Here is a 26784-nt window from a genome sequence, read left to right as displayed (position 1 = left end):
GGTGCAAGAGAAAATTGTCTAATAATTACAATTATGGTGCATATTCAGTTCCATTTAGAAAGGACAAAGTGACAGTCATATCTTGATTTTTTTTAATTTACCCCAACACAACTCTTGTGTTGGGGTTTTATAGTCTTGTTAGACTATAATAAGCCATTACAAGCACACAAATATTCAAACAATGCATGCTGTGCTCAAAGAAAGTTCACGTACAATACTGGAATCAAAAGAAATACAATAAAAAAGTAGCCAGACCTCCACATATTAGACAGACAGACAGACAATTTGTAGCTAGCAACCTTTTGCAACTTTAACTTAATTTAAGTTTCAAAATACCAGTTTGACATGATGCACTTTGTGGTGACATGTGCATTGTTAGAACCATCAGAACATGGGTGCATGCATGGACAGCGTATGCAGTAATACCCAGGTAGGATTTGGCCTTTGAACAATGCTCAGTTGACACTAAAGGGTCCAAAGAGTACCAGGAAAATATTCCCCACAACATTGCACTACCACCCTGAGCTCTTGATACAAGGCAGGATGGGATACATGCTCCAATTAGCTTAAAACTCGTTTTAACTTCTTTCTGCTAAGACGACAGTATAGTCAGTTTATCAGAATTTTTTAACTGCACTGCTCTGCTGCTCCAAAAAAATGTTAAAAATGGTTAAAACATACTGAAAAAGCTACACAAGTCTTTAAAAGCTCAAGAACAGCGGAATGGAAGCTCCACTTTCATTCCAGGAAGTGGGTTTTGATGGCCGAGCAGCTGCATCCAAGCCTTACATTACCAGGCCAAATGCAAACCATCAGATGCAGTGGCACAAAGAACGCCACCAATGGACTCTAGAGCAGTGGAGAGATGTTCTCTGAAGTGATGAATCACGTATCTCCATCTGGCAATCTGAAGGACGAGTCTGGGTTTGGTGGTCAGCTGTTATAGCTGCAAACCCTATGGTTTAAAAATAGGATGTTACTGAAGTTCATATGCGTGCGAAGGCATATGAACATTTACGGCAATACAGTGTATCATGCAAATAGCAAATATTAGCAGCAGGCTCTATTAAGTTACATTCCACCACTTGTTCTGTCCATGTCCTCATCTGATATCACTTTGCATTGCAAGAGTAATTGCACTCTAGTCAAATGGCATTGGTAGGATGGCAAGTAGTGATGTCTGACCTGAAAGTATCTCCCCCCCCCCCCCCCCCCCCCCCCCCACACACACACACACACACACACAAAAATATATATATAACAAAAAACGTAATTAGGTTAACTTAAACTTATCAAAGTTTCCAAAAAAAAGCTGAATGAAGGAATGCACTCTATTTGTGGCCATCTTCAGAGAATAATGCAACCTAAAGAGTCTCATGAGTGTAATAAGATCACCCCCTGAAATCAAAATCCTTTATTTAACTGTAAATGAAGCAGGCATGAGCTAGGATGTAAAAAACTAAGTCCCACTGTTATGAAACTTTTGTTTCAGAAGTATTTATATAGAACGAGGAAGTCCCCGCTTCCCTATTCGTTAATGGCTCATTGTATTGTATGGGACAACTTTAAAATTTATGAAGACATAAATTGCCACACCACTTATGGGTTAAGAGAGAGAGAGAGACGGGAAACGTGTGTTGGTTTTAATGAGGTGACCTTGCTGTGTGTACTTCTCCCTGCTGAAGCTGCGCTAGAGCCGCGGTGCGTGACGGGTCAGTCTATTACTGTACTTCCAAAAGCACACTCGTACTCAGAGGTTCCCTGTAGAGACAGAAATGAACCTGCCGTCCAGAGAGGAGTGCGAGGGGTGGGACCAGGCAAAAGTAGCCTTCTTACTGTATAAGGTGAGTCCACTGGAAATGGGAGAGATGCTTGTGTTTTGTCGCACTTTAAATATTCACCAGTTCATTCTGAGGGTCACGTATAATGTTAATGTTAATGCACATAAGCGGCTAAAGTGTTAAAGTAAGACCAGGACATTAGATGACTGGAAGTTAAATGTTTGTTTGATTCAATAAGTGTGTGTAATTAGTCATTTAAAAATAGTGAATGGATATGTTTACTCTCCTCAGAATAATATGCAAGAATGCGCCGTCACCGTAAACAGACTGAAAATTAATGGACAGAGATTTCTGGTGAGTCTTTCCTCATTTGTACCTGAATAATCCAGAAATGGCTCTTTCTCCCACACAGTTACATAATCTACTAATCCACCCAGGATCATATCAGGGTTGTGGTTGTGTTCAGTTTGTTATTCTAATTAAAATGGTCAAATCCTGGCGAGCAGTTGTTATTATTGTGATTATGACATTAACAGCAGCAGAATAATTACATTTCCTCGAGCTGTTTATGCCATTTTGCTAGAAAACACACACACACACAAAAAAAATTCAGTTGAGGTTGGTTTATTTGTAACACTCTCACTCTCTGTTACTCTGGCAGACATTTTTTTTATTGTTTTCTTGTTAAAATGTCACTGCTTGACGAACACACTTTTACTATGAATCTAAAAGCACGTTTCAAGTTGAAAAACAGGAGAGTTCACAGGATACGAAACATGACAAAAGCCGGTTGCATTACTTCCCACACTTGCTCTTTGTGTAAACTGTGGCCCTGCTAATGTGGAAGTCTGTGTATCTGTTGTAACTTCTGCTTTGGTTTCACCCTCGCTGCTCTGTCTCCATCATCCACGCCTTGCGTACAATCTCTGAGGCCTTTCTCATAGCTACCGAGAAGCAGGCTGCCAAACTGAGCGCAGCTGAGTGCCCCTGTTCGGGAGAGAGTAAGGAGTGTGAAATGAGTCTCATGGCTAATAAAGCTGTAATCCCCACTTACTTAAGTAAGTATCTCTAAATCTGCTTCAGTCATGAGGGGGAACGCTGTTTAAAGAGGATTTTATGCAGCAAATAACTGAAGTGAGGGTTTATAACTCCCTAATATTTGGTGTTTTGGGGGATCTTTATAATACTTCAGTAAAAACCTCCCACACACTGCCAAGCCTGAAGAAGCTTTCATTCATATGCATCTTTTAAGTGGACGCTTATGCACACTTCTTGCCACGCTCTAAATTAGAGCAGCGGCCTAGTCGCCTATTCATTATTCAATGACCCTGAGCTAACTCTACTTTAGGTGGGATATTGCATCACTGAAGTGCATAGTTCAAAAAAAAAAGATGCGGATTTTATCAGTCAAATTGATTAATACTTCAGAGCAGAGGCTTTGATGTGCACGTTAACATCACCAATCTGAAATATACATATACATACAGTATGTGTATCGATTGATAGATCTCCTTAGCTATGGATCCAGCCAGTGCACGCTTAAGTAAACCCATGCTTTTATTGAGTGGCTGCCCAGCTTTTTAGTTTAACTAGCTTCAAGGTTGCGGTGTCTGACAGACATTCCCCAGTCAAACTTTTAAGCTTTTTTTTAGCCAGTATTTTTACTGCAGCAAAGGAATTTGATCTATAAATAAAATCCCCAACCAGCTTCTCGATGGATCACTTTTGGATGAAATTTCCTTCTGCTGTTCGGTGTCCTCAGAGGCTGAATCACGCTGACTTTTGTAAACCTCTAACTTTTTCTCCAGTGCCGCAAGAGGAGGTCGACATTTGTGGTTCAGAGCAAAGTGGCTCAACAACAACTGGGTTCACGGGCATAAAATTTGCAGCAAATATTCTGTGTTTTGTTTTGCTCTTGACTTTATACTTTGCTCCACAAGCAGGTTGGCATTTTTAACTATTGTGTAGCATATGCAAGCAATTTGCACAAATCATAGACTGTATATAATACTTCATGTTATATAATTCGCTATTTTAAGTTCTACAGTACAGATATTTGTGGTTTGATTACCTCCTGGTTGTCCCTCCAATCAAATGCTCCCATCAGTATCATCTTGTTAGCATTGCTACTAGAATATATTAGCAAGCTGATTTTAGGCTGTTTTGACTGTATATAAAATATGGACACCTGCTAGTTTGTGAAGGCTTTAAGCATGTTGGCTGTCACAGTGAAGTGGGGTGTGATAAGCAAGGGCCTTGACTGAAAAATCTGAGCACTCTTGTCAATCACAAGGTGGATCCTGAAGCATTAGTGGCTCTACAAGTAACCATAATTTACAAAACAACCAGACAGAGAAGATTTCTAACTCACAACTTATACTACAGCCCAGTCAAGAAACTGTTTTCTGAAGTTATTAGTGGAATCCTTTTCCTATAGACAACCAGTCTTTGTCAAACAACCAGGAAGGTCGCCCCCTAATGGTAATGATAAAGAATGCAGAAGCACTTTTCAGATCTGGAACGTTACAGAAGAGTTATGGCACTACATGTTCACTGGTGTTTATGAGCATGCTTACAGAAAGTGTATAAAGTTGTCTGTGTTTGACTGAATAGCTTCATAGATACATATATTTGGAAAATATCTGAAAAAAGTCATTACTGTAAAGACATTTGTGTCTTTGAGAAAGGTTTTGTTTGGATTTTCAGTTGACGAAATCCAGCAGATGGTGCTCTTTACTTTCTCTACTACGAGTGACGCTGCTCATTGCAACTATCCAGTTCCTCTTCTATTTTTGACAAACATCCTGAAATTGCCCCTGGCAGTGTAATGTCACTTCCTTTATTTTACAAGAGCAACCTTTTTTAAAGATTCAGTGGTTGAATCATCAGTGTGCTTCCGAAAATATGCGAATATACGTTTTTGTATTGTTTGAAGGGGTTGTGTTTGCCTGTGTTGACCTAAAATCACATTTGACAACAACTGCAGTGTTGTTGACGCTCCAGCGACATCACTGAAACAACTAATTATTAATAAACGGAGAATTTTTAAAGGCATTATTTGCCTCTTCTACAGGTTTTTAAAATCCAGCAAAGAAGAAGAAACATTTGTAGTAAGTTATTTTTGACTCATCAGGAGCTCAGCGTGTGTCCAGAAGCAGAGCAGGGCCTGCACTTTGGTATCTGAATGTCATCCAGCGAGCATGCTTCTGCTGAGCATTGCCTTTGGCTTATTTTACATATTCATGTGATGTACAGTGGCTGGAGCAAAGGTCATAAAATCCATTTTTTTAAAAAAGTGTAAGCATGCAACACAGATCTGAACTACTTTCATATGGAAACGTCATCGTCAGCTCCTGCCTCGAATGCATCTTATTCACATTGCACCCACAACGCGTGGTCACGATTTAGCGGTAAGAATGAAAGGTGGGAAAAGAAAAACAGTTTTATTCCGTATGAGCGGTGGATGGCTGTATAATACAGTACGGAGCGGAATGACAGACAGTCAGCGCAGCGCAAATAAAGGTAATCTCTGTCTTTTTGATGCCACATTCGCTCACACAGGTAGACAGGTTAAAAGCGATATGTGGAAGCAGAAGATCAAAAGAACTGTCAGCTTCCATCTCTGTAATGCCGCCTGTGTGTGGCGGCTATGTGGGGAAGCCACTTTCAGCTTCGGTGTATCACATTGACATTACAAACAAAGGCCCCTCGAAAAAAAACCCACATATGCTTCCATTGCAGATGCTTCCTATGGAGCACATATAGCACATCTGCATATAGTTGCCACTTTATTAGGTGCAGGGTTGGACTGCTTTTTGCATTCAGAAGTGTCTTGTGCTGGAAACATACCTCAGAGATTTTAATCCATACTTACATGATAGTATCACAGCTTCGTGTCCGTAATGCGATGCTCCCAGTTCCACCTGTTAAAGAGCAGCTGTAGGGTGTACCTAATAAAGTGACTTGTATACGGGCCAGCAGTATATATTTCTGTTTTGCCGTTGGCCTTAAAAATCTACAGCGGCACTCTGCAATAATATATCCTCAGCGTAATAAGCAGTAATTCTTTAGTCTCACTGAATCTAATTTGAATTTTGACACAGCTGCCTCGTAATGGATAACAGAGCCACAAAGCAGGAAAAACACCTTAAACCAGAATTAGCTTGTCGACATCCAGTGTAGATTTGTGAACATGTGGAAAGTCTCTCACCTAATGACAGTCATGAGACCTTGTGCAGCTGCCGTGAAAGAACCGAGGGGTAATTTTGTGGCCGTGTAGCTGCGAAGCTGTTCTCTCTATCGTGAAATGAAACTCGTTTCAACGAGAAGTATTAACAAATGTTCGGTGCGTCAGACCCTTGCCCTTGCTGTTTGCCACTCCGACAGCAAACCACTCATGAACAGAAACAAGAATAGTGGTCGTCTGTGCACCTGGTTTAGGGTGAAACCGAGATTTCACACTGACGCAATGTAGACTTTCCAGTGGGATATTCTGTGATTTTAATGTGTTTATTACCATCAATAGTTTTGAGTCACTTTTAAATAACAGTTGGAAAATTTCCTCATTTATCTTACAAGAAAAAACCCACCCTAGGGTTGGTTTTTGCCAGGCCTGCTTGGCTTGTTTGCTTTAAACATGCTCTCCACCTTTTTAGCAGTTTTAGCTCCCTTCCACCTCTTAAATGTGTGTATTTATTATATAGATTATGAATGGTATTGATTTTGAGGGCCATTACAAACTAGGTTAGACTATAAATGCTATTGTGTGCTGCCTGGTTCATGTGACATACTTGTCCCTGTTTAAAAATAAACTACTTCTACAAATGAAAGCTAAAATCTCACTTTGGTTTATTACATACGCATGAATGACTGCACAGGGAAGTAATTTCAGATATAGCCTTTATCTTGCTAATGCTACTATCAGTATCGTCAAGGTTAAAAATGTCACATCATGACAATGAAAAAATGGTTTACAAGAAGACTGTGAAAAGGAAAAATGCCCCATTCACATTTACTAACAGGCCTGACGGAAGATCTAAAAGCATGTAAAGCATTGCAGTGTGACCATGAGCATTTTTAAAATGATAAAACGTGGACTCTGGGCATACTGGAAAAAAGGGAACGGATGCACCTTGTAGAGCTGTTGTGTCTCATTTGAACAAGCACAGACACTCCTATAAATAATTCACTGTGTGAGCTGTGCCTGAGTATCCACTGGGGCAGACTATTTGATATTTCATTCGGTGTCAAAAGGCTAAGTCTGATTTTATACAGATGTTTTTTTCTTCTTCCTGTAAGACTGCGTGATGATCAAGTGTGTATCTGCGAGGGCAAGGATCAGTGCTTTGAAGGAGGCACAGTCTTTCATATTAAGCGATCTCACTTTTAAATTTACAGATGATTAAATCCCAATCTCTGTCTTAGAGTGCTTCAGCTATGCTATGGGCTTATTCCTAGAGGTAATGCGGCTTTTTGTTCAACCGAAACACACACATCAAGGTAGTGTGAGCTGAATTACTAACTCCCCTCCCTGTTTGATTTCTCTTATAAATAAACAGCTACTGTTTAATCAGCTTAACAGCATATCATTACACAGGTTTCACATCATACTTATTGAATAAAGGACCAATTATACATCATTCTTACGCTAAATTCAGACGCTTTATATTACAGCCTGTTATGACACGCCTCCGTCGGGTCACGTGACGTCTCGCAAACTAAAATTCCCAACTTTTCCCAAACATTTGTGGCCGTGGATCCTCATTACATTACAGCAAATTTAAAACGGAAGAGAGACAGAGCAAGTAACGACCTGGAGCAATGAATTATGAATGAAGAGGGGAATACATAATTTAGCGGAATTTGTTGCATATTTTATGGTAATCATTTTCCTTTCATTTACAAATCACAAACGCCTTACTGCAACACAGACATTATGAATACGACAAAAAAAAAACCCTAATACAAGCGCAGTCGGCTAAACTTTTTTTTTAATGTGAGATCATTTAGAAAATTGGGTAATATGATAATATGGTTGGGACTTGTTTGTATTAAGACGAGCGAGCCAAACCTGAAGGGCGACAACAAACAAAACAGCCAACGTTCATTTAATGTTGATTTCAAAATTATTTTCTATCAGAATTAATTCTAGTTTAGAATTAATTCTTATAAAAGCACTCTGTTAATAAAAAAATATGTTACTCCTGTGTTAGTAGATATTTGGGCTCATAAGCAAGACGCTCAGCCCACAGCTTTCCTGTGAAATTACTGGAGTATGTTACCAACAGCACTTTTAGGTTCGTGTCTGAATGTGGCTAAACTGTGCCCTTTTTTGAGCTACAGCGAAGTTTGAGCACATGTGCCTCCAAAAAAGGCCCTAAGTGAGATGCTGCCATCTTTTGTTCCTAAAGAGGTAATGCATTCATGTCTCTTCTGCTCCAGTAAAGGTGACATCCTCGCCGTATCATCTCTGCTGAAAGGAATCACTCTGTAGTCTTTTATTTTCCTCCCATCCTGTCACATTTTTTTAACAGTTGATTTCTCTGATGTTCTTTCAGAACCTGAGTGAAAGTGACTTGAGCAAGTTTAGTCTCATCCACCAGCCGTAAGTAACACCCTCGTACCTCTGTCATCACACCCCTCAATCATATCCTCCTTTTCTCTCCCCCCGTCTCCGTCCTTCAGTTCTCCTTTTCTCTCATTTCTTTTTATTGTTGCTGCTGCAGTTTGACAAAACAAACCACAGGCTGACTGATCTCTCTGTCCAGAGCTACAAAACATTTCACAACAACACTAGCTGGCCATTTCATTAGGTACGCCTGTTCGACTGCTCATTAACTCTAATATCTCATTAGCTGATTGCATGGGCAGCATCATGGATGCTGGTGCCAAACTGCAAACCATAAGCATTTTTTTTCTCTTAAAAAGAGAAAATATCCAGTGAGTGAATGTTCTCTGAGTGAAAAGCTCTTCTTGAGATCAGAGGTCAGAGGAGAATGGTCTGACTGCTTTCAGCTGACAGGAAGCTCCAGTGCCGCAATCGGTTAGCGCGCGGTACTTATATGACAGAACACTGTGCTGTTGCCGAGGTTATGAGTTTGAGCTTCATAACCTCGGCACCTGGAGGACAGGTGCAGCTAAAGGCTAGGTTTGTGACCAGTGTTGGTCAAGTTACTTGAAAAAAGTAATCAGTAACTAATAATGATTACTTCCCCAAAAAAGTAATCACTTTACTGATTACTTATTTTTGAAAGTAATTAGTTACTAATTACTAATTAGTTACTAAACATAATTTACAACCTGAATAGGTGATAAAGCAATAGATCTTTCAGCCCAATTCTACTTTCTGCCTAATCTATCATATAAAATGTAATCAAATGGAAAAGTCTCTTTTTAAAATTTGTTTTATTAGTTTTAATCTTTTAACTTTATGCATCACGCAAAAAATTATATTTTTTATATAGTGGTTCTGTTGCTCTATTTTCACCTGTAGCAGGAGTGGGGCAGGCGGAGGTTTGCCCTGGTGCAGGTTTGCCGCAGCGGTCAGTGGAAGAATCCGCAAGTTTGTGAATTTACCATTCCGTGGTAACACACTCGGTGCTTGCTCGGAAGTTAAGGGGTTTTTCCGCTGTAAAAAGAAGTTTTCTTCCCACGCAGTGAGCAGCGGACGCTAATGTTTTTGGCACTTTTTACGAATCAAACTCAAAGTAAGGTCAGTACTTCCATGCTTTAAACACTGCATGGTGTTGAATCCTCCCAATTCTTTGATCTTTGGGCTGAAGGAAGAACGGTGTATAAATGCTCAATCAACAGTCATTTTATTCCATACAATTCTCATTATTTCATACAACACTTTTGCGCAATACATCCGGATGGGAGATGTGCCGATGAGGGTAACAGCAGATCTCGAGGTGTATGACCATTTCTCACATTCTTATAGCTTCAGCCCCCCTCCAGCGTCATAAAACCTAAACATCCACATTCTTTCTCTCTCAGTGAGCCTAAGTTATGACCTTGGCTTCCTGTGCAGTATGTTCTGTTCCTTTCTAATCAGACAAATAAGGCCATGATTCTCTGAAAACAGTATTTCTTATAATGCAGCAGTATCATACATCATAAAACAATATCACTCATTCACAATAAATCAGCAGTCTAATGTAACACAAATCAGTTTATTAAATGTAATAGTTATCCCCTTCTTCTAAGTCAGGAGAATAATGCAAACTAAAACTACATAATAATTTCACAATCTTTAATTAGGGGTATAACATGGCATAAGATGATATAATAACCTCAAAATTTATCATACTCTCTCCCACACTCGATATATTATCCATTCTTGATCTGCACACAGCTGTTGCCACGAACGTCGCACTCGCTTACGTCATTGTCATGAGACACTCACAAAAGAATCCCGGTTTTAGTAACGTAGTAACGCAGTAACGCAGTGTGCTTACGGGAAAGTAACGGTAACCTAAATACCTTTTTTGCAATAGTAATCCCTTACTTTATTCGTTACTTGAAAAAAGTAATCAGATTACAGATTACTGCCCATCTCTGTTTGTGACTCCCACACAAGTTCGGTTCCCTCCCGGTATCCAGTAAGGGTCCTGGCTAGAGCTCCATGCTAAAAGCCCTGGAATGGCGCGGCTATGTCTGCAGCTCGGACACAAGCATTTCGCTACATGTTCAATAAATGTTGTACTGTGCATGCGACAAATAAAATTTGTATTAAGGAAGGTAACAACAACAATATAACCACTCATTACAAAGTGTGCAGGAGTGCGTGTCTGATCGCAGAGCACATCAGACCTTATTGCAGATGGGCTACATTAGCAGAAAACCACACTGGTTGCCCCTCTTGTAAGTAAGTACAGGAAACCAAGGTTACAATTCACCCAGGCCAACCGAAATTAGACATTAGAAGACTGACCTATAGAAGCAGTAGACTCCAAGTGATAAAGTGTGACTGCCCCAGATCTGCTTGTATTCATGTGTAAATAAGAGAAGGAGCAGAAATGAAATTACAATATTTGTGTGTGTGCTCGCGTACAGCTGGTTTCCGCTGGATCTGTGTACATGCACAGATGTGTTTGGGGAAGTTAGGGTGTCTGACTGCACCTGCACATGTGGCTGCATGTGTGTTCTTGTTTGTATGGTATGTACCCGTTGATGTATTCCCGTGTGTGTGATATAAACAGACACCATTAAGCTACAATTACTTGTTTCAACCGGCATGCTCTGTAAAAAAATTAAACTAGAAAATAAAAAATTAAATTAATTATTACGTGTTTCTTGAAAATTATGCATTATTAAAATCTAAGTGAAACTTTTCTTGCGTGGAAAATTCAAATATTGTAACATAAATACAACATATTGTACTTAAATCTTAGAGTGAAATGTAAAAGTATTTATCTCATCATTTTAAAAGCATGTACAAAAGTCATTAGCTGAAAAAAAAAACACATCTTACCAAATAACCACTTTAAATCTGCATCTGTAGATATTCTTTAGACATTAGCAACAAAAATAGACAATTTCTTCCCATTTGTTTAGTGAAATATACCAAGAAATGCCAAAAATAACGCAGTTTGACAGGGTTAAAATAGTATTTTTGCACCAAGAAGGTGATTCACAAAGACTTATTAGCTAGAAAGAAAACTTGGCTTATTTCTGTGTGAGTGTACAGTGTGTCCACCAACACTGATGCATCACTGGGTTAGAAAACACACTATGAGTCATGGATTGGCCTCCCCAGAGCCCGGACCTCAACATTATTGAAACAGTGTGGGATCATCTCGACAGAGAACGAAACAAGAAGCAGCCAAAGAAGAGCTTTGAATGTCCTTCAAGACACGTGGAGAACTACTCTTGAAGACTACTTAAAAAGAATGACATGCAAGTTTTCTTAAGAGAGTTCCTGCTTCTTCTTTTTTTTCTTAAATAAAGGTGGTCATACCAATTACCGATTAGAATTGTTCAAACTGCTTTGCCCTATATACTGTGTTTCCATATGTTTGCACTTGTTTCCATAAATGGGTGCACTTCTTTCCTTGCAAACTATAAAAAAATGAAGAGTGTCTCCAGATATTTGCACACTGTAAATATTTTATTTACCAATAAAATTGGTAAAAAAAAAATAGCAACTACAAATTCAAATGTAAAACTGGAAGCCCTGAACTTCCATACTTGGTCTTTTATTTTCTTTTATCCCATCACTCATTCACTTGTCAAACCATAAAGTTACTTTGAAAAAAGCAGCACCGTGCAGTTTGTAGGTCCACACTATGCACAGTATGATTCAGAGCACACGAAATCCAATCTGAAAAGCCACTTTTTGCAACACTTTCACATGTTATGTAACATGAAATGGACACACGCTTCCGTATATAGAAAGAAAAAAGTGACAAAGGTGAAGTGACAGACTAAATATCTCATACTGTGCTCGCATGTATTTTTATACACTCACTGGTACAACTGCGTGCTACCACAAATGTTGAAACAGCCAATCGCATGGCAGCAACTCAAAGCATTTAGGTATTCAAGATATCCTGCTGAAGTTCAGCTAGTGTATTCAAATGGGGAAGAAATGTTATTTGAGTGTTTCTGTGGTTGTTGCTGTGAGATCAGGAGGGTCTGACTATTTGAGAAACTGCTGCTCAACTGTGATCTTCCCACACAACCATCTCCAGGGTTTACAGAGAATGGTCCAAAAGCAAGAAACTGTGTGACAGGCCGTTCTCTTGGTGAAAACTCAACAACTCAATGCCAGAGGTCAGAGATTTGAGCTGATAGGAAGGTAACTGTAACTTAATTAACAAATCGTACCAAGCAAGGTGTGCATTCAGATGGTTAGGTCATGGATCCGTCCTGCCTTGTTCAGGCGAGAGGTGGTGGTGTAATGATGATGTCAGATATTTTCTTGGCTTCTTTGGGGCTTATGGTATGACTGTCCTCATACAGTATGCTGACTTCTGTTCTCATTGCGAGATCTGTTTAGATATTACCTTAAAAGTCCAAAGTTGTCTCTTTACTTCTTGGTATTTTCTTACCATGCACAACTTCCTCATATTACATCTTCCTCTGACTATGATTAAAGGCAGAGTAGACGTTTTTTTAGCAAAACAAAAACCGAGAAAAGAAATTCCCATGATGATCGCATACATGCTGTAGTAAATCAACTTCCTTCCAGGCTAACATGAGAGGCAGCATACTTGTTATTTTTCCTTCTTCTTTATAGAACAGGGTTACAACATGGTACTTTCCATGACATAATGACCTTAACAACAGATCATTTTTAAGGCTAAAAGCATAAGTTAGACATGCATTAACAAAGATATATTAGTTGAAACAGAGTGTTAAATAATAAAACACTCTGTTAGAGGAAGTTAGCAGAGTTGTACGTGTAATTGTGGCAAGTTCCAATTCACCTTTCAATCTGTTGTATAACATACCGATAACTCGAAGTCATTCTCTAGAAATTTCCTATATATGAAGTTATCTACAGTTGGTAAAATATCAGTGTTTGGAAGGGTGGAATTGAAGTGAGTCAAGGTAGATGTGATGTAAGAGGGCTGCTGAAAGTATGGCCACTGAAACCTATTTTTGAGAGTGTGTGTGTGTGTGTGTGTGTGTGTGTGTGTGTGTGTGTGTGTGTGTGTGTGTGTGTGTGTGTGTGTGTGTGTGTGTATGTGAAGGGGAGTGGAAAAGAGAAGTGATTTGTCTGACAGAGGTGGCTCGAGCAAATTCCCTCCCCTGTGTGAGAAGGACGTGACTAAACAAAGGCAGGGTTCATTTACAATTCTGCGAAAAATTCGGCAGTCGACCTTTACCGCATGACAGGAATGTGGCCCGAAAAATGTAAACTTTTGGATCAAACATGAACATGGATACGTTAGGTAAACTGGCTGCTCCTGCCACAGCAAAGATCCGGTAAGAAGATGGGTTTTGTTGTAAATTTCGCGTGAGCGTTGTTGCTTTAAGCCAATTTTTAGTTTGTTTCAAATGTACAAGGAGTATAATTAGCAACAAAAAAAAAGAAAAACAAAGCTATGATTTTTTTTATGTATCTTTTTTATGTTCTGCTTGGTAATATGTTCTGCAATTCATTACAAAACACTGTAAAACTACAAAAATGTCCATATAGACTTGTATTCATTGTATTCAGCAAAATGCCTCTAAACTCTGTCTGGAAAAGTGAAATGAGGAACTTATGTGAATGCTTCTTTGGAAAGTACTTTTTAAAGCTGAGAAACAAGACAAATTACATGTGCATGTACAACTGCATTTATTTATGACTTCTGTATGAAACCTTATGTTTGCGTTCCAGGCAGCTTCAGAAGATCGTTCAAGATATCAAGAAAAATGATGGCAGCTTCCTGAATAAACTAAAAAGGTCAGTTTCTTAGAATGAAAGCTTTGATTTTCTGCATGGGAAAGTTACACAGTTGATCAATTTATCTGTCCTGCTACAGTCAAAGAAAAGAAAAGCCTGGTGATCTAAAAGCAAAAGAAAAAAAAAGTCCATGCGGTTTGTGTACATGCACCAGTGGAGAACGTCGATTCCTCTTTCACAACCGTTGGAAAAAGAGACGCAAAGCAAAAATAACTAAAACAGATGGCATCTCTCTCACTTTCCTTTCCTGAAATGAGTCCCCTCAAAACACGCTAAGGATAGAAACTGACACACAAAGGCCATTTATTCAACTCGTGTCTTATGTTTGCAAAAGACTGCTAACTGCATTTGTGCGTGTCATCCTTTTGTGGTTTTACAGCCTTCATGAAGTGAACACACATTTGCTTAAGTTTAAGTGGTCAATGAGTGCACTTTGTTCCACTGCCGAGTTGTCTAATGACAGTGTGTGTGTGTGTGTGTGTGTGTGTGTGTGTGTGTGTGTGTGTGAGACAGGCTGACAAACAAACCGGTGCCCACAGTACCGGCGAGAGACTACAGAGGTAAGAACTGAGTCATTAGCCCATATAGTACACTGAAGGAATCAGACATGTAGATTACAGGTCACTGTAATCTACATGTCTGTACAGGGCACAAAGATTCACCTGAGCGGGGCTCCTTGTGTTATTCCTATCCCAGTACAGAGACATCAATGGGACACTTGCTACAAAAAAATATATAACTTTGACGTTTCTGACTCATCTCATTAAGACTCACAAAGTTTCTTTTGACTTCTGATGCTCTTGGACGGGATTTTTATTTTTTGTACAGCGTGGGGGTTTCAGACTTTGTCCCACGTGTCTCCTTTGTGCAACTGTAGGAATGGAAACTTTTAAAGAAATCAATCTGTACACATACAGCCATATGTATTTTTAACTCTAGAAACACAAATTTGACATTTTGAAAGAAGAGAAGTTTGCTATCACTCTCCAGTTTTGATTTGCCGATACCTGCTAGCTTTCTATGAAATAATCTCCTGAACTCTATCACCACATTAGACATAAACATTTACATCTGAATTACAAGTCATCAGGCTGGATTATTATTTTTTAACGTACATCTTTGATTTTTTTGCCTCCGTGTCCATGCTTGAAGGTACAAATTTACTATTAAACAAACTGCAGCTCAGTCAGATCACCTGTTTTCAGATATTGGCTTGATAACCTCTTTGCTTAATTGTATAAAACTTACACAAAAGTAAAGTGTAAAAGTACAGAATGATAAAATTGCATCATTTTAAACGACTGAGAGACTTTAGTCTACAGTTCAAGAGGTGAGGAGACACACATCACTGGCTCCACAACCGAAACACTGAGTTTTGAGGTTTTACTCTAAAATTGTGCTCTAACACCTGCTGAGTTTCGTTGGTTGCCAGGTTTTACTGTTTTTAGAAATTTGGCTTTAATAACAGCAACGATTGCGTTTCCACATCTTGATTTCTTCCTCTTTGTTACGAAAATGCCTTAAACCTCTGTGTTTACAGATGACCACAGGGAAAGCGACGATCAGCTGTCGGATTCTGATTACGTAAGTTAGAAAAATGCTCATTTTAAATGATTCTTACACTTGCTGATACGCTTGCTATTAAAAGCGTGTTTATTCCAGGACAATGACACATATGAGGATCCACGTGATGATGACAGCTACGAACCTCCTCCTAGCCACAGAGTCTTCACCGCACCTCCCTCTGGTTCCTTCCCAAGGGGCGAGTATGTCGGTCAGTAGTCCTTTGACCTTTTTTGTGACTATACATACATGCTTTTTTTTTCTTTGCTTTTTTTTTTTGTTTGTTTCACTGATGATGCTTTTGAAAATTTACGCAATGTTGACTTCTTTTTATAAAGTTTCTATAGCCTTGAAACTCACTCTTTTGCAGTCATCCCTACATTTCTGCAGAAGTGTGACAAACACACATTGAGTTGCAATACACCAAGCTGTCTCCATGCAAATGATGTCCCTTTTTCTGGTTCTGCTTCTCCTTTTCAGACAGCCCGCCCAAGCGGCCACCCAAGAAGCCCCTCTGCCCAACTAAGTTCAAAGAGCTACCCCCTGAACCCCCAAACGTGGGAAGTGATGAAGTAAGGCCACTTTGATGTGTCATTTCAGTTACATTTCACTACATATTTTAAAATATCTTCCAACGAATGTGGGGATGTTGTCTCTGTTGCTTTTTAGGAGGACTACATAAATCCAGAGGACAATGACAACTATATAGAACCTTCAGAGAATCCTAGCAGTAAGCTACAAGTCAAACATAGAGAAGAAAAAAAAAGATCTGTGCTTTGCAATATGCTGAATAACAGCTGGAATTTGAATTAAACCAGAAAACAACATAAAATACAAATAGTTACAGGAAAAATAATAACAGTCCTTTCTATGCTTTTCCTCATACGCAGTGAACAGTGGGAACAAAGCTACAAGAGACCTTCCCAAGTTACCACAGCGGACTCCAAGTCCCGGTGGGTAAAGCACATGGCCAGAGGGGTGTGCAGTGGTCCATCGTTTATCACGGGGGTTACGTTCTAAACGTATTTCGCGATCAGTGAAATCTGCGAAGTAGCCAACTTTATTTTTTACAATTATTATAGATGTTTTAAGGCTGTAAAACCCCTCACTACACACTTTATACACTTTTCTCACACAGGCATGAACATTTTCACACTTTTCTCTCTTGTTTAAACACTTTCAAAGTTCTAACCTTGGTAGAACAAAAAGTCCAGTATTATAGAATGAAACCAAAGGCACCCACGGTTGCTTTGATGGTGCAAAACGTCTCGTCAACATTGTTGTTTGTTGGGGATAAAACAAACATAGAGTACTGCACTTCCGAGTCACACTGCTAGCTTATTAAGATTTATGTAAATTTGACAAGCTGAACACATTCTGTACTGTGCAGGAGACACGGCACGAGATTGACTGACAATGGTCTACAGCCAATCAGAACGCAGAATAAAATGTGCTGTTAAAAAAAAAAGAAAAAAGAAAAAAAAGAGAAAAAACGTACAAAATTACACACAAAAAAAATCTGCGAAACAGCGAATCCGCAAAAGGTGAACCACATTATACCGAGGGACCACTGTACTACAAAGCAAGATTAATGGGTTAAAACGGTTTGCGCCAAGTGCAATGTACATTCTTTGCTGAGTGAATACATTTTACATGTGCAAGCAGTTAGGCTTTACTAACATCATGAACAAAGCCCAGCTGTAAAGTTGCAGCGGTGCAAACTGTGCACCTCATTGTCATGGGACTTTACTCATACGATGATGCAACAAAAAGTGTAAATGATTTTGTACTTGATTAGTATCTGCTGCTAAACGCTAATGTCAGCTTGACAACATGTTGTGTGCTAGTACCTCTTGTTGCAAAAACATTAGTTTGGGCACTTGTCAAAACGTTAGCGATTAGAGGCTAGGCTGCTTTGTTATTCTATCTTACTACATTTTTTTTAGTAGTAAATAAGTTTTGCATGTGTTTTGTAAACTACATTATCAAGTTTATTAAAATTAAAGCCTCACTATGCACTAGATTCAGTTCAGTTCAATTCAATTCAGTTTTATTTATACAGTGCCAAATCACAACAACAGCTACCTCAAGGTGCTTTATATTGTAAGGTAGCCCCTACAATAATATATACATAGGAAAAACCCAACAATCATATGACCCCCTGTGAACAAGCACTTTGGCAACACTGGGAAGGAAAACTCCCTTTTAACAGGAAGAAACCTCCAGCAGAACCAGGCTCAGGGAGGGGCGGGGCCATCTGCTGCGACCGATGGGGTGAGAGAAGGAAGACAGGATAAAAGACATGCTGTGGAAGAGAGACAGAGATAATAAGTATGATTCAGTGCACAGACCTCTCTATGCATCATGGGAATCCCCCAGCAGCCTACACGTATTGCAGCATAACTAAGGGAGGATTCAGATGAAAAGTTAAAAAATCTTAGAGGGTAATGAACCAACCACATCTCAACCACATCTCTATTCCCTTTGAATAGAGGCATGTATCTCACATTATGTAGTTGCTTCAGAGTTGTCCACAATATTGGTTTTAATAAAACCACTCCCCACAAGGGAAAGATGCGATAAGTGTTACAAAGAAAGTGCTGCACAAAAAACCTTGTGAGTAATTTAGTCGATAGCAGATTGCTGCGGTGACCCATAGTTTGCATGTAAGAACTCGGTTTGTCTGCAAATGCGAATGAGCAGCTGAGCAGTGGTAAATGGTAAATTCTTTTTCTGGCTTAAGTGTCACACTTTTCACAGTTTTATTTGGTACCTTCTGTGCAAACTACACGCAACTGCGTCAATCTGCTTTTCCAGCCTAAAGGCAAGAACAAAAAAGAAGCTCTGTCGTGACTCCTGTATTTAACAGGTTATTAGTAAATGCATGCAAATGCAAAGGATAGTTAAAAAGCAGCCGAAGAGGCCGATGTAAACCAGCACCAAAAGGTGGCTTTTTTGGTTCTGCTGCCTGCCTAATTGATGCTGTGGTTATTTTTCAGATTTTTATGAAGTTCCTGACAAAGAGGTAGGACATTTATGTAAAATGTAATTACACATTTTTTACATGAATACTTGAATACTTGAAGCTGAACACTGTTTGCATTTTATGCTACCCTCACAGGACAATTCTCCAGCTCATCCAGGAAGCAGGTTAGTTTAATACTTTCCAGAGTTACATTCATTCATGTAGACAGACGTCCAAATCTGTGGTGGAATGTAACAAAGTAAATTTACTCAAGTACTGTATATAAGTGTAATATTAAGATTCTTAGATAGTAGTTTTTTTATTGCCATATTTTTGTAACACTTTTACTTTTTCAGTACTTTGTTATTGACTTGATATATTGAAGAACATGCATTTAATATTATAACAAGTGGTTAAATGTTAAATCAGTGTTCCTAACCTTGCTACCCTTCAAGCCCCAAAGACATAAAACTGTTTTGCAACTCTAAAAACTAACCAGGCGTATGTATCACTAATGCCTAACTCTTCAAGGAATTGTTTATACTAAATTTAAGTGTATGGCTAATACACTTGTACCTAAATATGATGTTAAATATAGAGCATTAATTCCCCTTTTATTTAATATTGGTACTTTTACTTGAGTAAATTATCTGAGCACTCTGTTATAAAGTACTTGTTATAAATAACAAATAAATAACAGTATTTGGAAATTATTTTGACTGCAACTATTAATAATTTCCTTGGATTTTTCTTTTAGATTATGTCCAACCCCAGCAAAACACTCATCATCTTTACCACCAAAACCCAGCCCCAGGTACGACTACCAAGACTCAAATTATGGCATGACCAATACTTTGTCATTACATTCTATTCTAATATTTGACGTATAGTGATGTTTTGGAGATTTCTTTTTCTTCTTCTTGTTTTTTAGAGTGAACATGAGGAAATCTCCCACGCATGTAAGTGATTACAAATTTTTAAGGCGCATAAAAGATACTGGACATTAAGAAGGATACCAATGGATTGGTGTTGTTATTATGCAGGTCCAGGAGACAACTGATGGGGATGAATATGAAGTTTGCGATCCAGACGATAGTGAGTATGAAATGAAATAAAAGAACTATTTGTTCAGAAAGGCCAGTAATATGTACTAGTAGTGTTGCTGTGGCAGGGTTCACCTGAAAGACCTTGGAAGTGTTTCACTGCTTATCAAAGTGATGGAGTTTTAGATTAGGTGTTCCCTTTTATGATAAGGTCCCCCACTCTGTATCATTACGAACAAACTGCCTGTATGCACACTGTGTTAGGTATATATAACTTATTGGACAGAGCAACACATTTTGTAGTTTTGCCTCTGTACACCACCGCAATGGATTTTAAACCAAACAATAATTATGTTAAAGTGCAATCAAGGTTTTTTACAAAAAAGATATATTAACTAAGAATTTAAGAATTAGAGCAATTTTTATAAATATTTTTTTCAAACATCCAAAATTGTTTGGAAAAACTCTTTTTATATGCAAGTATTGATTTCAATACTTGGATTAAAATCTTTAATTTAATTTTCCCATTAGGCTAGAAACCACAAACATCACCAAATGCTGTGTTTATTCCTTTAAGATGCTTTGCCACTGTAATTTGTTGCCTATTTGTTCATTTTTTCACTCTGATCTATCTTCAGTAACTGAAATATATGCTTTATTAGGTTGGGATCATGCAACTCACTTGACATTCGAAGAATATACCAAGTTTTTGCCTTGAGAACCTCTTGAGTTGCTTTTGCAGTATGGTCTGGGTGATTATCCATTTGCACTGTGAGGTGTTTTTTAGCATTTGGCTCAATCTGAGAGTATAGCCAGTCCTCTACACATCACAATCATCCTGTTACTTCTATAGTCACATCATCAAAAAACACTAGTGACCCATTTCCACTGGCAGCCATGCATGACCATGCCATAACATTGCCTCCACCAAGTGTGACAAATAATGTGGCATGCTTGGATCCCAGCTGTTTCTCTCCATCTTCATACTTTTCTCTTCTGATCTTTCTTATACGAATTCATCGCAGTTTAATCTGTCCAAATAACTGATTTTAGTGCCATGCAGGCTCTTTTAGATGTTTTCTAGCAAGTATGATCTGGCCTTCTTGCTCTTTAGTATAGCCAAAGGTTAGCACTTTGTTGTAACCCACTGTATTTGCATTAATGAAGGTGTCTCTTGAATTTACAATTTTCCAATGTTACACCGCCTACATAGTGTAAATAATGGGTGCTTCTTAGCTATGGAAATAATTCTGTCAATTTTGACACTTTGGGTGTCATCAGTGGGCTTTCAGGTCTTTGTGACCTTTATGAACAAATTTTTTATTTTAGCATTTTGGTTGCTGCCACGTTGGTTTTTAGGGCCAGAACTTTCCATATACAGGTGGCTTGAGTGCTAAGCTAACACTAGCAAGCTCAGTAGAAAGCTACACCCAAACATGGTACAGTTACAGACGCAAACATACTGATATGATATGTCTGTGAAGGTCATCCAGGTCATCGTAGTCAAAGGAGCTTGCAAAGAAAAGCGTCTGGACTTCTTTAAGTTGCTTGAAGACGTTTCACCTCTCATCCGAGAAGCTTCTTCAGTTCTAAGGTCAAATGGTGGAGAGTCCCAGATATAAACCTAGTGGGAGTTTCCCCCCACAGAGGGACAAAAGGACCCCCTGATGATCCTCTAATTGCCTGAGCCAAGGTGTGAAAATGGGTGTGGCTCACAATCAGCCAGGGTTTCAGGTGAACTCATTGTGAAACCTGGCCCCACCTTATCATGCGAATTCCTGAGGTCAGATGGCCCAGGATGTGAGTGGGCGTTCAGGCGTCTGGGGAGGGATCTCAAAACTGGATTATAGATGGCAGACAGTTGGTGTCGTAAACCACCGCCTCTGTTCAAAGATGGTCACTCACAGTGGACATAGATGCTTCTTTCACTCCTCTTTCAAACCATCTGTCCTCTCTGTCCAAAATGGGAACCTTGGCATCCTCGAAAGAGTGTCCTTTATCCTTAAGATGCAGATGGACTGCTGAGTCTTGTCCTGTGGAGGTGGCTCTTCTATGTTATGCCATGCGCTTGTGAAGTGGCTGTTTGGTCTCTCCAATGTAGAGGTCTGGGCATTCCTCGCTGCACTGTACAGCATACACCACATTGTTAACATACACCACATTGTTACACTTTTCTTTGCAAGCTCCTTTGAATACTGATATGATACTAGACTTTCACTCAACAAAGTTGAAGCACAAACCTTTTAAGGAGTACCACTGTAATCCTTACTATCTGTAAGTTAATCCATTGAACTGCTACAAAAGGCATTACACCACAAACAGGATCAAAGGTTGCAGTTCAGGTCATTCGTATTAGTCAAGATCAGGCCAAGTAAAAAGCGTCAGATGCAGTGGTGTAAAGAACGCCACTCTCAAGTGACAAATAACTTTTCTACGATGGAATGACTAATTTATAATTTCAAAAATACTGACATAACTAGCATTTATACTGTATAGGGAACCCAGTAATACACTCATATAACTGCTTTGTATTTGCTCTTCTAGGTCCTGGGAGGAATCGTCCTCCACGTCTACCTAAACCTATACCCAGAGAGTAAGCATCACTTACCCTAACATTATTTCAGTTAACATAAAGCTATGAGCTCAAAGAATAGAATAAGTGATCATTTCATTGTTTTCCACAGGAGGTCACCAAAACCACCTCTAGGACCGGTAGGAATTTAATTTAAATGAAAGCAATGCAAACAATGTTAGAATATTATAATTATCTGATTAAATGTCTAGTTTTTCATATAATACACTCATCCCTGTCAACATTACACACTTTCACTGATGACGGTGAAAGAAATACTAAATATGACTTTCATTCCAGAGGCCAGATTTAAAAGCAAAGGACTGTGAAAGTAAGTATTTTAATTAACTCCCATTATTAGCCACACCTGACTGAGCCTTTAATAAACACTGGACAATCAGCCAATTAGTGCAATCTGCTTCCATAATTGTGTGCACAGCTTTAGCACACATCTCATTTCCTCTGTGGTTTCCACTTGCTTTCCCATTATCACTTAATTGCAGAAGCACACGAGCAGTACAGACAGTGCATAAGAATGACAGACGAGTTGGACTGTAGTAGATTTTACCGTCATTTACAGATTTTTCACATTAAATCTATTCCAGTTATAAGGACTTAAATATACAGACTGAAAATGCTTTGTTGACAAATTTTACAAACTGCTGATTACTGAAAAATTATCTTTATTTTCTACTTATACCTAAACAGTAAGCAGACTAATTTCAGCATGTCTGTATTTTTCAAGGCAAAACACTGCCTTTGGCTCATAATGAACAGAAGACTCCTCCAAAAGCCTTTACACTGGACTTTCAGCGACCAAAGTAAGTGGTAAAAAATGTCTTTAAGCACAGCTTTGTACTGTGCACTCACTGACGTCTGCTCTGTTTGTGGACTCTGTCTTGCAGAATTCCTATTCCACAGTTTACCTCCCCAAGTAAGTGTGGGCCCCCCTTGTGTCTAACATCCACGTACACGGGAATTTTGCACTTCAATGTAAAATGACATAAATTCTTTATTTTCGCAGAGCCTCATGAAAATGACACAGGAGATCAAGATAAGGTGTGCTCTTAAAACAGTAGACTGCAAAGATGTTTTTCATAATATATTTGTAACCCTCATTTCCCTTCACTTTATTTCAGGATGCAGACATCTATAGGAAACCCTGGTATGCCAGTGGGTGCGACCGAAAAACTGCTGACGATGCCTTGTTTCGCTTGAATAAAGTGAGAATCTTCTTGGTGAGAAGAGAGAGCTGCTGAGCCGTCATTTTTGTAATCTGGGTTTGACTCTGAGCTTTTTCTGTTTCAGGACGGAGCATTTATGGTGAGAAAGAGCTCTGGTCATGACGCACAGCAGCCGTATACGTTAGTGGTGTTTTACAATGGCAGAGTGTACAACATCCCAATCCGCTATATACCAAGCACTCAGCAGTATGCTCTGGGAAGAGAGAAGAAAGGGGAAGAGGTAAATATACGTCTTTGATAGGTCTGTTCAGTTTAAGTGTATCTGTACTTTAGTAAGAGCCCTTTTATGCCTGTCTAGGCTGCTGTTTGTCAGAATTGTGACACTAACAGTGCCCAACACTTTACAGGTAACACATTAGTGTGGCAAATACCACAAAACTTACTATTTACTGCACTACTTGGTACAATAAATAACAACAGATATACTTTATGCTTCATTTAACCCACATTTAAGAAATTCTAAATAGGATGAGGATAGTAAGCATGCACAATAGTAGTAGCGTAAATGCTAAAGAAACGTGGCTATAGCTGGGAATTCGGTTAGAATTCATTTTGTTATTTAAACGTCTACTTTTCAAAATGTTTGGAAATTTTCTGCTTACTTACAGCGTTTACGGTAAATGGACAGATTTTTTATATAGTGTTTTTCTACACTACCTAAACACCTTATACAACTTGCCTCATTCACACAAGCATATTTTTCTGTGCGTTTTCCTACGTAAGTGTTTTTTATCTAATGTTCACACACATTTATGCTCTGATGGATGCATCGAGAGCAACTTGTGTTTTTGTCTTACCCAAAGATATCATTTTCCCAAGCAAATGATCTGCCTAGCTGATTTGGCACAGGTTCTGTGCTGGCTGTCCTACCTGATGATGAAACCCTACCCTTTCATCTGGGCTTAGGACCAGCACCAGAGGTGTATTGGCTTGTGAGTCCTCGTGGGCTCTTGCGTGTCAGGCAAAAGCTAGGGGAAATTATTCCTTTTTCAAGCTACATAAACTAAAAAGATTTTCCAATTTAATCAGTAGTGTTATGAATTAGAAAGGTACCCTGCTTTATTAATAATTATTAGACTCATATTAAAGAAACAACAACACTATGACTGTCTTCTTAAAAAACGAATCACCTTTTTTGCAAATTTCCCTTTTGAATAAACTTCCTAAATGAAAGGTCCCATATTAAAGCCTTTTTTAACAAGTTCATTTAACTCACCTGGCCCCAGGGCCTACAAACTGTAGACATTATTATTATTATTATTAAAACGCTTTCTACCTGTCAGCTTGTTTTTTCACCTAAAGGGTCATCCAGTGATTCGTGAAGTTGGCCGCTGTGGTTAGATAGTAGATAGTAGTATTTACCAATCAGATTGTTGGTAGGTTAATCCGCAGTCCATTAGTCAAAGCATCAGGTTTGTGTGTGAATGTTAGAAAAAGGTTCTTAGACATAGATAAGAGCTGTATGAATGTGTGTGACTGAGTGAATTACACTTGTAGAAAGTGTTTTGATTGCTTAAATTGAGTAGAAAGGCAACACATAAGTACCAGTCCATTTACCCTTACCATTAATTTATAGTGCCACAAGTCTGTGGCCAAAAAAGAGCAATGATATGAGAGTCTTATGAAAATTCCGAAATCCTGCTCATCATGAGATCTGGCCAGCATGAGATTTAAAAAAAAACTCCTGCAAACCTCAAGAACCTTTTACTTCCACTTGATCAATGGAATCGATTCCATTAAATGTAGCATTTCACATTATACTTACGTAACAAAACTACATGAAAAACTTGCATATAATTAAATTACTTTAAGTCAGCATTTTGGGAATAGATATATTTTTGTCTTTAGGCAGCATCGTTGTAAAATGTGCCATATTCAAATACGTTTTCAAAAATGGCATCAACATGCACGCATAAAGACAAGGCCATGTCCTAACACAGAGACCTACACAGTGGTGGACAGGGTTAAAATGATCTCAAGCCTCATCCTAATGCTGTAAACATTTTCCTTTAGTCTAACAGAATATTCTCCTTTGTGGGGGGTTTTTCTCATTGCAGCACTTCAGCAGCATCTCTAAGATCATTGAGAACCACCAGAGAAACCCCCTGGTGCTGATTGACAGTCAGAGCAATGCCAAAGAAGCCACCAAGTTATGCTACCCAGTGAAGCCCTAGGTGACCCTCGGTGACTCCAAACAGCAGAGTGATTGGTGCCGAGCGACTCGGTCCACTGTGTTTGCTGACTTTACAGAGGTCACTGGGGGCTGTTGCTCTGTCACTTAAAAAGGCAGGTTTGAAACACACCCGAGTGCAGAGCTTGATTGTTTCAAAACAAGCACAGGAGTCACCCAGTGCGGGCGTGCATGAGAACCTCACCAACACGGAAGCTTCCATCGTGTTATGTTAAAGATTATTTAGATTGACACCCTGGCGAGTGATGTGACATCACATTACAGTGTTACACTGATAATGAATCGTCTTTCCCCAATTTTCTGAGAACTTATCTTGACAGAATTCCTCACTTGTGATAATTCTTTTTTTCCTTTTGACCTAATGCAGCATCAAGTGGTCTGACACTATATGATATATGATTTTATGTATGCATTTCTGCCAAACTGACTAAGAACTGTGTGTGAAAAGCAATCCTTTTTCTACTGTCCACAATGACACCTTGAATTGTAAATCTACAATTATAACTTGCCGAATTGGCATAAATAACGTACACAGAATACTAGAATGTGTCTAGAGCTGGGCTTTGAGCTCTACAGGGGACACCAACCAGGTTCAGAATAAACCGCAGGAGCACGCAATGGGATTTCAATAAGCGTGTGAGCCAGACAACACAAATTCAAACCCATCCCAACCCTTAATCTGTGGTTAGGATGTTGTGCAGGAGCAGCAGCCCCATTATCTTTTTCCCCTTCTTCAATGGTGGAAGGACTGCACACTGGACCTGCCTGCACTGCTGGCCATGCAGAGCTGAAGTAGCACAGACACAGAGAACTTTTAAACTCATGTTTTATTCACTTTTTTTTTTAATGCTCAGTTGGTAAACAGTGTTTTAAAATGAATCAAGGAATGAGACAGCTTTGCTGTGAGCAGAAAGAAGCAGGAAGCAGTAGGTTTATGATAGCAATACTTCAAGGAGCAATTTCTACAAGGTTGTATATTTGGTTTTAATAAAAAAAACTTTTCTTGTCTCGTATATTCAGTCACAACAAAA

General features: G+C 39.0%; 1 protein-coding gene across 2 annotated transcripts; it reads left to right on the top strand.

Annotated features, from left to right (window-relative positions):
- The first annotated feature begins 1775 nt into the window (after nt 1-1775).
- Nucleotides 1776-25799, top strand: blnk (B cell linker). Of its 2 annotated transcripts, XM_085369540.1 has the most exons (24): nt 1776-1844; nt 2073-2135; nt 8339-8385; nt 14110-14175; nt 14689-14735; nt 15716-15759; nt 15838-15949; nt 16219-16310; nt 16408-16468; nt 16629-16691; nt 18738-18763; nt 18860-18888; nt 19461-19517; nt 19635-19662; nt 19747-19798; nt 22291-22339; nt 22431-22458; nt 22619-22649; nt 23064-23139; nt 23224-23252; nt 23343-23377; nt 23458-23541; nt 23627-23782; nt 25620-25799. In XM_085369540.1, the coding sequence occupies exons 1-24, from the start codon at nt 1776-1778 to the stop codon at nt 25734-25736; spliced, it is 1461 nt and encodes a 486-aa protein (XP_085225666.1). In that variant the 3' UTR covers nt 25737-25799. The 2 variants fall into 2 exon arrangements, with proteins under 2 accessions (XP_085225666.1, XP_085225667.1); XM_085369541.1 differs by lacking the exons at nt 1776-1844; nt 2073-2135; nt 8339-8385 and adding an exon at nt 13660-13712.
- Nucleotides 25800-26784: the final 985 nt, after the last annotated feature.

The sequence above is a fragment of the Diplotaxodon limnothrissa genome, linkage group LG13 (assembly GCF_057381915.1).
Source record: "Diplotaxodon limnothrissa isolate DT_005_m linkage group LG13, D_limnothrissa_male_GT1.1, whole genome shotgun sequence".
NCBI classification, from domain to species: Eukaryota; Metazoa; Chordata; class Actinopteri; order Cichliformes; family Cichlidae; genus Diplotaxodon; species Diplotaxodon limnothrissa.
The sequence above is the reverse complement of the archived record's forward strand: the minus strand, read 5'-3'. Positions and strand labels throughout refer to the sequence as shown.